The sequence below is a fragment of the Pollachius pollachius genome, assembly GCF_949987615.1.
Source record: "Pollachius pollachius genome assembly, chromosome: 15".
In the NCBI taxonomy this organism is placed as follows: domain Eukaryota; kingdom Metazoa; phylum Chordata; class Actinopteri; order Gadiformes; family Gadidae; genus Pollachius; species Pollachius pollachius.
The window spans coordinates 15,923,147-15,940,646 of record NC_136948.1 but is presented as its reverse complement, the minus strand read 5'-3'; the positions used below and the strand labels follow the sequence as shown (position 1 = coordinate 15,940,646).

Below are 17,500 nucleotides of genomic sequence, written 5' to 3'. Positions count from 1 at the left end.
GTGCCCCGCTACTGCCTTGAGGCCCAGAGCCCGATGCCCGTGGTCCTGTCGGGACCAACGCAAAATAATGTTTTGGAATTTCCATATCCAAAGTAGTCTGTTAAAACAATAAATAGGGACTGAAATCTACGTCCGGTATTCTTCTGTTCTTTCGGGTCGTACTGATCAAAATGGGATTCCGCGTGGCCTGGTTTGAAGCAGGAGCCAGCGGACATCACATCCCCCTAGCATACGTGCCATGCAGCCGCAGGCCCAGAGGGACATAACCCGGCATAACCCAGCAGTAATTATTTGTTGCGACGAACGCTCCTCCATGCACCTTAATGGAAGCCCAGGGAGTTGCAGCTAAAGCAAACATGAACCTTTTTGCTTCCCTTTTTTCCCTATTGACGACAGCAGGAGAGCAGAGCCGTGACACATTTATATACATTGGGTGGTTTTAAAATCACTGCCGGATGATGTTGCGCATGTAAAGCTGTATCATCCGCAACAGGAAGGTGATACAGGGGGGAGCAGAGAGGAAGATGGGACAGCTCCAATCCAGGTTGATCCCTCAGTGATCTCCGGTTGTCTCCCGCCTATAAAGAGGAATGGACAGGAATAGAGTCGGGATCGCCGGTGAAGCGAGGGCTCCGTATACAATGTAGCTGCAGCCCGGGGACTGCAGTACTTGAAGGATAGCAGGGAGAGCTGTGCAGAGTCTGCCTGCGTGTATTCACTGGGGACGTTTCAGGCGTTATCCCAGCCAGCTCATCAGGAGGATCTATATGTACTTGGGTTGAAACCAAAATCCCCCGGCCGTGTGGGTGGTTTTGTTCTGTGATGAACGACCAGACAACTGAAACCAAACCCTATGACGGTGAACGTGAAGGCACATCATGGGACAGGCTTTCAAGCCAATCACAAACAACAACTGTGTTCCCCCTTTTGACTCCGTCACCACCCCATCGGATCTGAACTCTGACCTCTAAACACGTCCAAACTCCTCTCCTCCCCCCTCCCCCTCTTGTCCCAGGTACCCCAGGACGAGTGGGGGGGCTACCCGGGCGGGGGTAAGGACGATGAGATCCCCTGCCGGCGGATGCGGAGCAGCAGCTACGTCAAGGCCATGGGGGACGAGGAGAGCGGCGATTCGGACTCCAGCCCCAAGACCTCGCCCCAGAAGGCGGTCAAGAACTCCCTCAGGCCCCGGGAGCTGCTGGACTCCCAGAGGTGGGGCGCACGCGCATGTGTCCACACACACACAAACACTCACTCACACACACAAGCTCAGACACACTAGCACACATACACATACACACAAACACACCCACACCAGCACAGATACACACTCACCAGCACAGAGGCACACACACACACACACACACACACACACACACACACACACACACACACACACACACACACACACACACTCACACACCAACTTTACAGAGATAGAGAATTGCAGGCTGAGAAAGCAAGCAGTTGTTAGATCCCCCAGTGGCATTTAAGTCAGGGAACATTAGGATTCCACATGGACAAATGAGATCTCTAAAAGCTTTGTCGGGTTTATAGCGTTAAATCCATTTTTCGCATTTGAAGACTCAGTATTTCAATACATGGTTATGATATTTTTACATGTTTCTAGGCCTATAGTACACACCCACACTAACACACACACACAGACACACACACTAAGATACAAACACACATCCTAACACACAAACACGCACGTACACACACACTAACACACACACACACACACGCACACACAAATAAATACACAATGTGCAAACATGGGTAACACTTTATTTGGAGTTTGTATAGGCCTGACACGACACCGTCATAACCATGACATGACACCTATCAGTTTGCTGTAATGCTAACACATAAAGCTAAATAGTTGATTTAAGTTTTATATTCAAGCCTGCATGGCAGGTTTATGACAGGTAATGTTGTCCTGGTTAATGTCACGTTGTCCTAACAAAGATGTTGACTGGCTGTGTTGGCTTGGTTTATGTCAAGTTGTCATAACAAAGATGTTGACAGGTTATGTCGTCCACAATTGAGAATGGTGCTTACTGACACCTGTCATCAACATTCAAAGAGGCTCCCCCTTCATGTACATGACAGGTGTCGTGTTGTGGTTGTGATGGTGTCATGTCAGTCTTACGCACATCACTTCAATTAAACATGTCACACGCACCCCCACACAGACACAAAACCACAAATGAATCACGTTTGTGATTCACAAGTGAAAGTCACAAGTCTTATAATATGTTTATAAGTATATTAATCACACTATATGATTTTAATAATATTGACATGTGTTTTACAGCAACATAGTCGATTGTTGTTATTGTTAACTCGATTTTTATCAGAGAAATGAAAGTATGAACTGGTGCCGCTCCTGCATCCATAACAGTGAATGAAACAATGGCCATTATCCAGTGGTCTACTTCTATACAATCCAGTGTACAACAGCAGGGGCGTGTCACCACGTACATGTAATAAAGTGCATCGTCTCCTGTAGCTGACACTACTGGACACAACATTAATAACACAAGGAGACATGCATACTTTCCCACTCCCACTTCTGTCATGTCAAGTCAGCGAGAGCCAGATCGATTCACAAGTGATACAAGTAGGCAGAGACGACATTTCCGTGTCAGTCCACCCGTACTGTTATTGTGTGACGGTATGTTTCATGTCCAGGCAGTTTTGTTTGTGTGCTCTCTGGTTAATGTGCTGCTGCTGTATCTCTTCTCACAATGTATTCCCTATGGTCACTCTGCCCCCTCAATGCCATCATCATGCATCATCACTTCCGGGTCACCACGGTCCACCTGACAGAGGAAGGTGGGCTGAGAACGTTGCTGCGGATCGACTTTACACTTATTTTGTTGTGTTTCCTTTTTTTGTTTTACTTAACCAAACTTGTTATTCTTAATAATGCAGTATTATCTCAAGCTATTAAGGGTGGCTGTCATATTGTAGTGTTAACCGCTTATCATTTTTATTTTGACTTTTTATTTTGGGATAATTTAATTCCTCCTTTTTTTTTTGTCAAAGCATTACATAACTTTCAAAAACCATTACATTATGCAGTGTGCACTGGGCAAATTATCCCCCCAAAGCCATTGTTAACCGGCCGGCCATTGTCAAGGCACGGATTCCCTTTCAGTGTCCCTCAAAGGGGTGGTGTTCCTCTTTGTGTATGGCGGACTGGGAAAACAGTAATTACAGCAGAGTTTCTGCAGAGCCTTTAATTAATATGGCAATTCGTCCCACAAGCAAAACCCTCCTACACCTGCTCCCTTTAAACCCTTTGTGTTTCCTTCAGTCTGCGCCCTGCCGCCTCAGCCTTTTAGAGCACAGTTTGGGCTGAAACACCACATCGAGGCCTTCATTATGTGTTTGTGTGACCAAACTGAGGCCTGTGACCCCACAGATAAAAAGCTGAATGACTGATGCGAGTAAGCGTTGTAGCATTACATTTTTCTTTTGTTTCTGGGGTCCTTACTTTGTGCAGTAACCCTCTTTCATAAAGGGGAGCACATTTTTGAATTATAGGTTAATCCCAAAAACAGCTCTTTCTGTAATGTAAAATACAGCTTTAGCAGAAAAATGCTTTTCCAGAGTGGTAGTTTACTATTGGCCATGTACCCTCGCTCTAGCGATTGTGACATGCATTTTTGGCAACGTTTGACAATGCCCCTGTGTCTGCGCCTATGACCTGATGTGTCAGTTCTTTGTAATACCTTAGCAACTTATTTTTTACCTCACCAGCATTTTTTTCATCTCCCGGATGGAGGTTCTACTGCTAAAACGGGGGGGTTCATTTCACTATAAACCTCTCCCATGGCACTCTTTGTCAGCCTGTCTCTCCTGCTGTTAACCTATTGCCCTGTCTCTCTGTCTCTGTCTCTTCCCTGTCTCTGTCTCTCTCTCTGTCTCTCTCTCTCTCTCTCTCTCTCTCTCTCTCTCTTTCCCTCTCTCTCTCTTCCTCCTCTTCTCTTCTCTCTCTCTCTCTCTCTCCTCTATCTCTCTCTCTCTCTCTCTCTCTCTCTCTCTCTCTCTCTCTCTCTCAGTCTTCTCTCTCTCTCCTCTGTCCTCTCCCTGTCCCCTCTCCCTCTCCCCCTCTCTCCCTCTGTCTCTTTCTCACACTCTCTCTGTATCTCCCTCTGAATGACTCTCGCTGACTATCTCTCTCTCTGTATCTCTCTCTCCTCTCCGAGTCTGCTCTTCATTAATGTTTTTTGCATTACAATTCCATCACTGTAAGCAGAGCGCGATCGTCTGTTGCGCAACGACACAACCTCACGGCCAAGGACAGATTAACATGACCATGGGCCCTGGACACAAACCAGCCATGGACCCCGACTCACATTCAAATACACGCACTAGCACACCGAATTTGGTCGCATATAACTCATGCAATCCACAATCACACACATTATAATGCAGTGCGCAGCCAGGAGAGAGAGAGAGAGGGAGAGAGAGAGAGAGAGAGAGAGAGAGCATAGTGCCAGCCGCTCGTCTTAACGGCAGAACATGGAATCTGTCAGGTTAATTTCATGACTTTGAAAGCACCTACTGACTTCCTCTAATGAATTAACGAGTCAAAATGTTGAGATGGACGGTATTTGTTGTACCAAGGCAGTACTTTAGTGTCTTTTTCTTTCTTTCTTTTACGCTATGCCGACCCGCTTAGCACACGTTTCTCCATTTTCACTGTGAAATTGACCATTGACCAAGCACATTAACGACATTAACGTTCCGTCACATTTTTTTTTTTTTTAAATGTGATGTATTTATTTTGCAAATCAAAAACATTCAAATCCTTTTATGACCAAGGAATGAATTTTAAATTTTTTCAAAATTCGGACACACAAGTGCACGGACACACAAGTGACCGTGCCGGTGCGGCATGCTGTGACTGTCGGTCCAGATAATGACTCTGGTGGATTTATAAAGGCCTTACATCGATTGCAGGCATGCCGCCATGCAGGATCCTCAATCACTCCCGTTTCGTCTTCGTAGTGGGACGCACACTGGCTTCCTTTTGTGTTTGAAAAAATAAGAAATGGTAGGCTTAGGAGGATTGTGTCCCCCTGAAAAGCTGCAGTTTGTATGCGGTGTGAATGGCTTGCAAATGGCAAGTGATTCACGGGAGCGCGGCAGTGGGCAGAGCTATCAGTGGCAGTTATGGTACTCACAGGCCACTCCGGATAATGGCTGCCTCCCCGGCGGTTCCGGGGGTCCGCCGGACACGGTTGAAGGCAGGGTATCGACCGGCCGGATCGCTGTGTGGGCCCGTCACGAGCCACGTTTTCACCAAAATAGCCCCGGACCTTTTGGTCACAGGAACTACGTTTCAAGGGGCTGTAGGGTCCCTTCTGCCCCTTATTGGCTGTGTTTCCACCGTGGTGTAAAGACCTACAAAGGCTAGAAAAATGAAAGTGCTTTAATAATGATTTATCCCTCAGCCAATCGAAATATCCTACCTATTTAGCGGATTCTATTATAACAGAGTTTGAGTTTACAGAGTTTGCGGATGAGGTGGATTAAGATAAGTTGTGTGCTTTCTTGAATACATCCATGTTTTGGAGATGTTCATTTTGAGCTTGTTTCCCTCTTCAATAACTAAAGGTGGGTTATCTCTCTTTCGGAGGAAGTTGGTATCCAAAATGAAACTTTAGCGATACAGCTGCACACCTTCATGTTATTAAAAGCCACCTATATATATATAGTAACCTATATTCACGAGCCGCAGTGTAATTAAACATTGGCTCGTATCACCAACTGCTATCGAGATGAAGGATCAACGCATATAACAGCTAGCACTGGTTATTTACTGCATGTTGAAGCAAATAAAAAACTGTTGTAAGTTTGCGGCTGCAGATGTTGGAATAGACCTCTGAAGAATACGTCCCGCCTCCGAGGCTCCTGGTTCCATCGGTTAAATGTCTATGGGAAACAGCATGGGGTTTTTGAATGATCGTACATAACAAACTCTGTAGGTGGGACTTATTCTTCAGAGGTCTATGGCTGAAATAAGATGCTTTGAGGACTCGACGAATCAGAGGTGTTTGGTGCTGCCACCCCAGCCCCAAGGTTCCTTAATCTTTATAAAGTCCTACCCCCCGAGCAGGGACGTTTTTGGGGGTAAAATATGTCCCCGGAACTTAATTTAAACCTTGGTACCTGCGGTGGAAACGCACCCTAGTTCCCCCAAAGGTTCCTGGCTCCTGGGTAAAGTTCCTTCTGTGGTAAATGCAGCTATTCAAAGCGCAGACCATAGCACTGCAGGGGCCGCTCCCCTTCAGGAAAAAAAGGCAGGGGGTCCCTCCCAGGATGGCATACAGTGTGTGTATGTATAATATATTATACTATCCAATGTAAAGACACACAGACACTCAATGCAATTTAAATTAAAATTCTGAAAGCTATGACAGCCTTATATAAGAAAATCAAAGTCCTCAAATCTAGCCGCCCACAAGCTTATCCATCCCTGATGTTTGGGGATGTTTCCACCTTCCATCGAGTGATTTACACAAAATTAAAGCAATTAAAGCAATCCCAGAATTAACAGAGTTGTTGAATGCAGCAGGAAATTATAAATGATGAATATACCAGCGTTCTCTTTGTTAGGCTTTGCCGCAACGCCTAATTTCTATCAGTGCTAACTGATAGAAAGTTGTGTATTTCTGCACATTTATAATTTCCTATTCAGATTGCACCTGTTATAATGTATGAACTGATTAAGAAATCCGGTGTGCGGAGTTGTGTGAGTGTGCGTGGTTACGTGCGTTTTTACGTGCGTTCGCTTTCGAGAAATAACACATTAAACACGTCTCACTGTGGCTCTGCGGAGCTCCTTATCTCGAGGAAATTCGCTCTATCCCAAAAGCCAGCCCATACGCGTTGTTGTTGTTGTTGTTGTTGTTGTTGTTGTTGTTGTTGTAAATGGCATCAACACTCTCCGACACTTCCTTCCAGGCATGCCTCCTGTAGGTTTCCCTGTACTCTGCTCACTCTAAATTGCAGACATATGACACATGGCGTTTTATCTCCCTTCCCTGGCTCCCTATCCCCCCCACGATGGTCTCTCCTCATGCTTCTGTGTTTACAGATTTCAGTGACACCGTGACATATGACTCTTCGTACCCTCGCCTCTTCCTCATTGAGAACCAGATATTGCAGGCCGAGGCTTTTGTTTAACCAACGGAATAATACATTTACCCGCAGCAGGAGAGCCGGGCGAGGGCTGGAATATGTAAGATTACAATCATCGGTTCCCTTCATATTGGCCCACAATGGAAGTGCATTAGCCACTGCCAGAGACATTACAGGCAAATGTGTTCCAGCAGAACTGATAAAATGCTGGTGCTCTCGCGAACGGTACATGCCACCCCACTCAGCAGATTATAATATACATCACGGCGCAGCAGAGACGGGCAAATGAAGACATATTTAAGGGCTCGGCTCCATCTTAGTCACCAGATGTTTTCAGCTAAAAGCTTGAATGTGCCGTTGTGCCACAAAGGACATTGTGCAAACATGGGATGTTTGTGTGCACCATGAAGAACCACAGCCCTCGGAACATGCGCTATTGATACACTTCTATGTAGTCTGTCCCGATGCGCTGCTTTTTCCCTCAATTCTGTTTGTATTTCGGAATCGTGGTTGCAGCCAGCCATGGTCAATCAAGCTCCCTGTTCCGCCCCTTCAACCAATCCGCCTTTCGCCCAATCACAGGTCAGGGGCCACCCCTGACTTGTGATTGGCCTGCCCAAACTGTGAGGGACGTCCTCGAGGTTCTCTTGTGAAACTAAAGTGTCCCTAAAGGGACACAAGGGAAATCGAGGCGAAATTACTGCGTAATGCAACTATTTTTGTCGTGCAGTCATGCAGCATGTCATTCTGCAATGGTTTTGCTCCTTCATATTTCCTACTCCCTATCTAATAGCGTGCCTCTGTCAGTCCATCAGAGTCCATAATGCACCCCTCATTCCGGTCCCTGTGTCCCTGTAATGTTGTGTTTGTCACTATGGCAACATCACACAACCGCTGGGCAGCTGTGAGACTCGGCTCAACATGACAGCGACATTTACACTTTGGCTCATATCAGTGTGACACGGCTACCGTTCTCATGTTGTGCATCATCTTAAATGTTTTCGCCCCTTCTAGTGATGGGGGGGGGGCAGAAACATTGAGTCCCACCCTCCAGCAGTGTCATACATACATACATTGATACATACATTGATACATAGCCCCCCCTGTTACCAGTGAACCGGAACAGCCTTCCTCACCTGGGACCCAGTAACTCTCCTCTCTTCTCTACCCCACAGCTCGTACCGCGTGGATAAAATGAACAGCGACATGCGTAACTACATCACCAATTTCGCTGCAGACTTAAGGTGAATACAGGTGACTCAGTGACCTCCCCCCCCCCCCCCATTGCCCCCCACCCGCCCTGTCCCTATACACAAACACACACACACCCATACACACATGCACACACCGTCCGACCCAACCACCGAGCCATCTGCCTCCTCCCCATCCTACCTCGTTTTGGGAGGCCATGTTAAAGCGTTGGAGGAAACAACCCAAGCCAGCTGGCTCTCTGCTCCTGCTGGCATATTTTCTATGGACATAGAGCACACACACCCCAGACCAAGTCAATAAGAGGTCACCCGGGGCAGTGTTCTCGCCCAACCAGACTCTGAGGTACTATAGCACACTATATAAATATGAATGATCTGGTTAACCCGTGCACATGTCTTGTGCCTATCTGTGTAACGCGCAGATTGTGGATTAGGAATCGTTTTTCGGAAGGTGTATAGGTTAATTTTCTTTGTTGTCATTGATTTTGAAGCAAAGATCCTTTTAAGGTTGTAATCTCTATTTAAAATGCACTCTGGAGGGCATGTACTGTGACAAGATGGATTCATGGACCTCACGGTGACCTCTCTCCAAGCTGCCAAACACCGGAAGAAAAAAAAACATACAACTCATCGCTCTAACGCTTCCCAGTATCTCAAGCTTCCCCTGCCGTCGCCTTTCACTTCGACCTGATCTTCTCTTGTCTCCCCTCGCTTCTCTACTGCTCCTCGCCCCCTTCCACAGGTTTCTAACCAGACATGGGTTCGTTTTTCTCCCTGAGCTAGGTCTTTTTTGCCCTCCCTTACGCCTCAGAGAAAGAAAATCAGTTTGCTTCTACCCCCTTCTCGGGCTGACGTGCAGGCACTCCTTTCTGAAGTGCTTGCTCACTAACTAGCTCCCTTATTTGCATCCCCCCTCATTCCCAAGCATTGATTCGATGTTTCAGCACAATAGCAAATCGAATCGTGCCATGCGGAGGGGGGACGCCAGCGAACCGGCAGCACTAAGGACTTAGGAGCGGAGGGAGAGGCTCCCACAACGCCATCATCAGCCTCTCTCTGAGGTTCCTGCCTGCCCGACGGAGGACAGCCCGGGGCATTCTATGGCACCTAACTGATTTTGTCCCCAACTCATGGGAAATGCATGATCCCATGAGTTGGGTTATGGATTTATTTTGGCTTTTTGTATCACTTTAACCTTATTTTCCACCTCTCTATGTCCCCTTTCTCTGTCTTGGTCTCTCTGTCTTTATGTGTGTGTGTGTCTGTCTGTCTCCGTCTTTCTTTCTTTCTTTCTTTCTTTCTTTCTTTCTTTCTTTCTTTCTTTCTTTCTTTCTTTCTTTCTTTCTTGCTCTCTCTCTCTCTCTCTCTCTCTCTCTCTCTCTCTCTCTCTCTCTCTCTCTCTCTCTCTCTCTCTCTCTCTCTCTCTCTCTCTCTCTCTCTGTCCAGTCAGAGCTACCACTTGCAGGCCAGAGACATGCATCCGGGCCTTGTCCTGGATCCTTCTACCAACTACAACTCCCCTAAATTTCGCTCCAGGAACCAAAGCTATATGCGTGCCGTTAGCACACTGAGCCAAGCTAGCTGTGTTAGCCAGGTGAGCCAGGTAAGTCGAAAGAGTTTTCTATTTGAGAAAGAGGCCGTGTAAAATTCAAATTCAAATATGAATGCATTTCTTTGGTAAATACAAATATTGTGTTACACAACACTTAATTCACACTTTGAAATGCTTTAAAATGCGAAGGAGCAACGATTTTTTGCCTTGTCTTAAAAAGCTTTAGTAAATTTTTATCTGATTCACACATTCCATCATGTCTGCTACTTTCATCACTTCATCTCGAGAATGCACCCATCCATGCGCATGTTTTGCACATGCGCGTGTTTATTACGTACATAATGCGCGACACACTGCCGCAAAACACATCAAATCATCATATACTAGCCAAGAGAGGGTTTCCCCACAAATAGGTGATCATAACACACTGTCTTCCACCATGATCCGGTGGCTGATGGTGCAATTGCAATAGGTTTGGCACGGGGTCACGTGGTGTGTCTCATCCCGTTTATATGGTCATTTCTGCACCGGTTTATATTGGAATTTTATTTGGGGACTCCACCTAAACCTAAAACCATAAACATAAAACCTTATCTTTTCTCTACTTATACTTCTGTATTGGCATCAAATATGAACCCAGGTACCCATAAGACGGGTAGCCACTATAGGGCTACCAACTGATAATGCACGAGGTGGTACTGCCTCTAAAACCTGACATTTATGTGAAATGTGAAATGACATTGATTTCAGGTGGAAATGAAATCCTGAAATCCTGTGCGCTAGCGTTATTCACTCTGACCAAGTAGCATCCAAATTGATTATTTCACTTGCTCAATAATCTAAAAGGGGTTATCTGTCTTTTGGTTCAAAGATAACATATAATAGCCTTTGGTTGTAGAAATATACTTATTTTTACTTTAGGTATGTTCCTTTTCGAAAATAGGCAGAAGAAAGAGGCCTAGTGATAAGGAGTTGAATGCCCCTGTTCTCCAGCCATAGTGAGAAGCTACGTCTTCTGGCAAAACTAAGTTTAGTTCTCAAGTTTAAACAGGGTGATCGGATGATCAAATACTTTTCCCGCTGTGTAAACTCATTAATAACTAATCAAACAATACACCTTGTCGAGATTGAAACACAACTGTATAAAGGGCTACATCCTTGATCTAATCAGTATGTGTTCCCCCAAAATCTCCTAGATTCCTGCTAAATATTTGTCTCATTGTTCAATTTAATTTAGCAAAGTGTTCTGGGCTGTGTGGAATAACTGACAAAGCAATTTTCAAGCCACATTACAATAATTACTTATTGGCTCTGTCGGAACAAACCCTGGGATGGGACTTTTCTATGACAGGAACATTGTGCATCTTCAGTCGTAGCTTGTTCTTTTGAAATGTTTCGATTCGAACAAGTAAAAAGTACTAGAAACACCGTAGAAGCTCCGTGATTGAAAGGCAACCGATGGCTCACCTCGCCGCGCTAACACCCCAGTCGTCGTGACCCAAGAGTGACGCATGACCAACACTGCCGTCCCCCACAGGTGAGCGAGACAGAGATCAACGGTCAGTTTGAGTCGGTGTGCGAGTCGGTGTTCAGCGAGGTGGAGTCTCAGGCTATGGAGGCCTTGGACCTGCCGGGCTGCTTCCGCACCAGGAGCCACAGTTACCTGCGGGCCATCCAGGCGGGCTACTCCCAGGCCGACGACTGCATCCCCTCCATGGGCTCCGCCACCGTCACCTCCACCATCAGGTCCACCACAGGTAAGAACCGGATGCCAACGTTGTTCACCGATTGTTTGCTCATCAAATGTTTTTTCCTTTAATGGTAATGGATGGATAAGATGTAGACATGTTTATTTTCAACCGTCATTTTCTGGTCGCATGGATCCACCCATATATATATTTCCGTTCTTTTTTTTATGTTTATAATAGACATACAGTCGCTATAGGACCGGCTTCTTAATTTTTGCCAATTCATCGACTGTATTCCGGCTGCTTTGTCTGCTCAATCGTTGGATTCCTCAGAAAGTAAAGATATGAACCCTATTGAAAAAACATAAAGGGACTTTGTGTGAAGTGATGTTTCTGAGATGGGAGTTGCCACTGTTGCGTTGAAACATGCCATCAGATGTCTAAATGCACTCACACCTTGACTGGACTTTGAGCAGGGCTATTATGAATGCTCTCACATAAACACCAAAACATATACAAACCTTTCCATGCCAATTGCCAAGTTCTTTTAACTTATTATTTTCTCTTTCTAAGGTCCCAGGGTCATGTTTACATACATGGAAATCGTGTGCGTAACATTGTCTTTGGAAATGTTTAAAACTGATGGAGAATAAAGTGAAGATCAAATGTATCTGCAGCCTTATATACACAATATATTAGTCCTATATATTGCATATAACGGTTGCTACTCTTAAGTAACAGCTAAATGATAAAGCACATATTTGTTGGTGATGACCCTTGGATGTACCGGTGGTTTCAACTATGCCCAAAAAGGTGGATTCACAGATGAAGAAAAGAAGACATTTTGAAAGTGTGTGCAACAAAACTGAAAAAAAATATTCAGGCTATTACTAATGTTGCTATTCCCTACTTACCAAATTATTAAGTGAGGGTCGGGGTGTGGTCACCTGGAGATGTGCTTATAAAGGCTAACTTATGTCTTGAAATGGATACTGTCCTTACACTGCTTTCTCAATAAACTCCAAACATTTGCATTAGCCGAACACAAAGGTTGGCATGTGATTATAATTATGGGTGCTTTTTGCCAGATCAATAGGTCAAACTGGATTTGTCATGTTCAATAGGGTTCATACTGTACTTCCTGAGTAATGCAGAGATGGTTGAAAACTTTGCTCATCTTTGCCTCTTTTCACTGCACAAAGTAGACATTTGTTTAATTCCAGACCAAACATGAAAAGGCGTGTGCAAGATGATTTGTTTCAATACCTCAGCTACCCATAGTGTTGTCCGCTATCTGTTATGAGTCACCTAAAATGGGGTCTATGCTTTGTGCGAGGAAAAGATGTTCACTATGCATGTTATAAATATAAATTGAGAAGGCAGTGTAAAACATTATCACAAATGAGTCAAAATGGGAACTCTCAGCATAGTTGGTTTCTAACAAACTGTAATGATTCAGTAAAACATTTTATCACCATTTTATCATTCTAAAATTGTTCTATCTAATGTACATTCATAAATGTGAATGCACCTTAGGGTATTGATTGTAAAACACCATCATTGCATTACATTTTACAATATTAATAATGATATTTCTGAAATGTTCTATAAGGGGTTCTTATTTTGACTCATACGCAATAATTGCATGCCTTTGTTGCAATGAAAAGCACATTCTCTCCAGCTGCCCACACCTGTGGCTATATTACAGGAATATATTTATATTTGTCTTCCAGACAGAAATTATGTGCAGGAAGACTCTTGTATACCTGATCGCGCCAGTGCACATGAGGATTTGACCGACACAGTCCCTTTGGCTCATGATGATCTAGGCTGTCCCATTAGAAGAGACAGGCTCTACCAACCAGAACATATGCGGGCTGAAGCGAAACCTGTTTCCGGACCACCCGTTTCCCCAATCTACTTTAGATCCCCCAGAACTAGCATCCCAGAGCGGCCATCACCCAAAGCCATCCAGGCCAGCATCAAAGAGTCGGCCACCCTGGCAGCAGCCATCAGCATGCAGTGGAAGGAGGAGGTCTCGGCCATGCGCAGGGAACTAGCTGACCTCAGGAGGGACCTCTGCTCAGAGCTTCGTGCTTTCAATAGCAACTTCAATACTTTTACCCAGCATTACAACACGTGGTCTCCCCAAGGTGGCGTGGTGGCAACTGCAGCTGGGGCAACCGGGGCAACTGCAAGTGGAGGGGTAGCAGGAGGAGGGCTCAGAGCCTCAGGGGCAGAGAGAGGGGCTACTGGTGGATTACGAGAGAAGAAAGTGTCCAAAGTGTCTGTTGGGACCCAGGCCAGGAGTAAGGTCCTAGTCAGGCAAAGCACTGCTGATGCTGCGGTCAATTGTCCAGAAGAGCACGATGAACAAAAGAAGGATACGGGATCTCGCAGACACCTGCCAAAACAGCTCTCTATGGATCCAAGCATTCTTGCCTCTCCACAGTCAATGTTTGTAGAAAGTGCCATACCTCTTTCTTTAGATTCAATCCTTCCAGTCTGTGTGAAACCAAGCCAACGCTTGTCTTCGGTAGACTTGTCTCCTACGCCCTCGTCAGAGCTGCAAAGCGCGAGTGCCTCAGAGGCAATCCCCATTGAAGTGGTCAATACTAATGTCCAACAACCTGGTACAACAGGGTCAGCCATTAAAAAACAGGAGGGGGAGCCAAAAGCAGTTCAACAAGACCCCGCTATAGCTCCGGAGATAACCTGTATAGACAGTGTGAAGGAGGACTATTCAGAGGCCAGAAAGCCAGAGCTGGTCGAAGTGATAACATCACCTGATAAGAAGGAAATAACAGCCCTACCATATCCAGTCCCCATAGTTACTGTTTCCCCTCCAGATGACCCACCACAAGATGAATCTACTCCAGAGTATTCTCTTATTCCCGATTCAGAACCAGTTCTTCAAGACAGGGTTGCTGAATGTTCCAGAGCATACCCTGAAGACCCAATAGAAACAACCTCAAAACCTCTGGACTCAACTGTGGGATCTTCCTCTATAATTATTTATCAAGGAACTGTCTTCCCTTATACATCTCCACCTGATTATTCAACTGCTACTGGAATTATTGTAGAGTCTGAGCAACAATGCCCAACTATTGTGGTATCTGAATACCCTGACCTTCCCACAAGCCCAACGGATAGTGATCCAAACACTGATACCTTAACCCCCCTTTCGGATCATGCTTTTGAGCCCCTTCCAGGACCACCGGCCTCAGACTCAAGTTGTTCTTCCATAACGGGGCATGATCGATATGACATGGCCAACTCTGCTGAACCTGATTCTCAGGAACCAGAGTGGCCACCACTTCCAGGTCCAACTGACACTGCACCTATTTATCATGCTGATCTTGTGCACTTTGATATGGTGATGTTGACCTCCTTTGACCAAGATGACCTCGATTCAGTGTTTATGGATCCTGAACCGGATCCACTGGATCTCAGTGTTGACTCATCATTTGAAACAGTGGATTTTAACCCACCCCTCTTCCAAACAATGTCCAGCCCATGCCCGTCACAATCGAATGTGGATCCAGATGTGCCCTGCCTTCTTGATTCTTCAGAATTATCCGATTCGGCATGTTTGGATCCAACCATGGAGGGTAGCTTGACTCCCAGGATGCAGGCTGTTATGGACCTCCACAAAGATCCACTGCCACAGGTCATTGTCACAATCTCCCCCCCTAGTCCAGTCTTTCCTGAACCAGAGGAATCAATGGATCTTGACTCTGGACCCATTCCCCCGGCCTCTCTTACCGACTCTGATTCTCACCCGCTCGACTCAGATCCGATGCTGTCGGATCCAGAAGACATACAAGTACCCTCAATAGACCTGCCAGCCGTTTTGCCAGCCGATCAGATAGAAATGCCACTAAGCATGGATCTATCGGAGGACTTTGAGGCAGAAGAAGCCCCTAGCAGTCCAGAAAGGTCTTCATGTGAGCAGGGCTTCCTGTGGTACCGGTGGCAGAAGAGGGGCCGGGAGCCCACAGCGATGCATCGAAGCGCCAGCGTGGAACTATGGAGTGGGAGATACGAGTACAATAGTGCAGAAATCACCTACATGTCGCTATCACTCTAAAAGCAAAGCCCATTCTCAGCAGACAAAATGTAGCAAGTATATTAAAACACTATGTTTTGTAGCTACTGGAACACAACGAGATAGCTATAGCTCAAAAACATGCTATAGCTCTTCATGCACAACACTACAACAGTCTCATCACAGGATACATTAATGCCTGAATTACAGTTCATATAAATTACAAATTATACAGAAACTGAAAATCAGTGATCTCAAATATGTTGCAATCTTAATGTAATATTGCTCAAAAAAATATACACAGTATGAACCGGTTGTGAAGCAGCTGTCTAGCCAGATAGTATCACCAATGCTATTATTTTACACTAGTGAACTGCTCCTCTTTCAAAGACTGCCCACAACATTGATGGAAGTGGATTAACCACAGGTCACTTCCACCAAACCTATTCCTTTGACTGAGACTCTGTTGGAGCTCTGTGGTTGACGACTGAATAGATTGCCTTTTTAATGACTATGTTTTGGCAATCTCCCCACCGGCCATGGAACTTCCCTTGACTTCTGCTGCTTTAAGCACTCCAGAATGGAGCAAACTAAATCTTGGCAGTTATCATATAACTATAAATTCCAAGGACCCTTTGTTTACCAAGTGAGCAGCTCAGAGGACTTGTGAGAAAACAGGGACCCAAGCCGTTGCACAATCTTAAGAAAGAGATAAATCATGCTTCTTGCTCAGAGAATCCTGAATAATTGGTCTCTAGTGCATTTAAGGTGAGATGTTCTGAGATGTTCTGCCAATGGAGAAATAGTATAGTATGTAGCTTATACAAATGACCCTATCTTACCGCGCTCGCACACACACACACACACACATACACACACACACACACACACACACACACAAAGTGACACACAACCACTCAGCTAGGTAAATATAATTCTCATGTGAAAAAAAAATCTGAATATTTTTGGAGAGGAGACTCAGGAATCAGAGACTGTGAATGTGAAGCACCTGGGAGGTTGCTGTTTGGTGTTTAATGTGTTGTATTCTCTGTCTGACGGGAAATGTATATTTCAGACTAAGACTATTTTGTCTAAATATATGTGGTCGGAAGGTGCATGTTTACGATTGATTAATCTGTATTTTTGTCATACTTATGATCTTCTTAATTCTAAGTATTTCTTCCCTTCCAGTGTTACTGTTTTGATAGTGCCAGGAAAAAAAATATTCAATACTGTGTTTCAATGTCAGGTAATGGGCCCCCACAGATCATTCAAACTGATTATGAAAATTGTGGCCTGCTCAGAACAATGAAAAGTCAACCAAAACGAGAGAACAAATAACTGAAGACCCATGGGATTACTGGGGTTTGTATCCATTGTCCCCAGGAAACATACTCCAATAAATCACTGTAACAAATAATCTTTTTCCAAAAAGCGCAATATGCTTGAATTATCATTTATATATATTTTTTTTTAATTGTTTTTATTGATCTCTATAATTATACAGGTTTATCCTTGCCACACTATAGCAAATATTTTTTTTAAGGTGAAGGGGCCCCAAGCAAGGAGCCCATATGCCAACACCATACTGTAACCTTGCTGTTAGTACTGTTAGTACTGTTAGAACTGTAAGTACTGTTAGTGGCTGTGATGCAGCCATGACTTTTCTCCATCCACACATGCTGGCTGTTAATTGACTTTGTCATGATGTTTCATCATAGTGGTTTTGTTTTGGTATGATTCACATCTACATAACATTTTCACACAATAGTACACACAAACAATATTACCTAAATAATTACAAAGACAAAATGATCAGAGCTACAAATTTACTAGCATA

At 44.9% G+C, this 17,500-nt stretch overlaps 1 protein-coding gene across 1 annotated transcript in view; it reads left to right on the top strand.

Moving 5' to 3' along the window:
- dlgap2a (discs, large homolog-associated protein 2a) overlaps positions 1 to 17,500 on the top strand; it is a gene marked incomplete at its 3' end in the record, with an annotated part of 129,933 nt that overhangs the window by 94,980 nt on the left and 17,453 nt on the right. Inside the window, exons 4-8 of the mRNA XM_079752287.1 lie at positions 1,016 to 1,212; positions 8,337 to 8,405; positions 9,819 to 9,966; positions 11,462 to 11,681; positions 15,407 to 15,646. Coding sequence (XP_079608413.1) covers positions 1,016 to 1,212; positions 8,337 to 8,405; positions 9,819 to 9,966; positions 11,462 to 11,681; positions 15,407 to 15,646 — 874 coding nt within the window. The remainder of the gene's footprint in view (positions 1 to 1,015; positions 1,213 to 8,336; positions 8,406 to 9,818; positions 9,967 to 11,461; positions 11,682 to 15,406; positions 15,647 to 17,500) is intronic.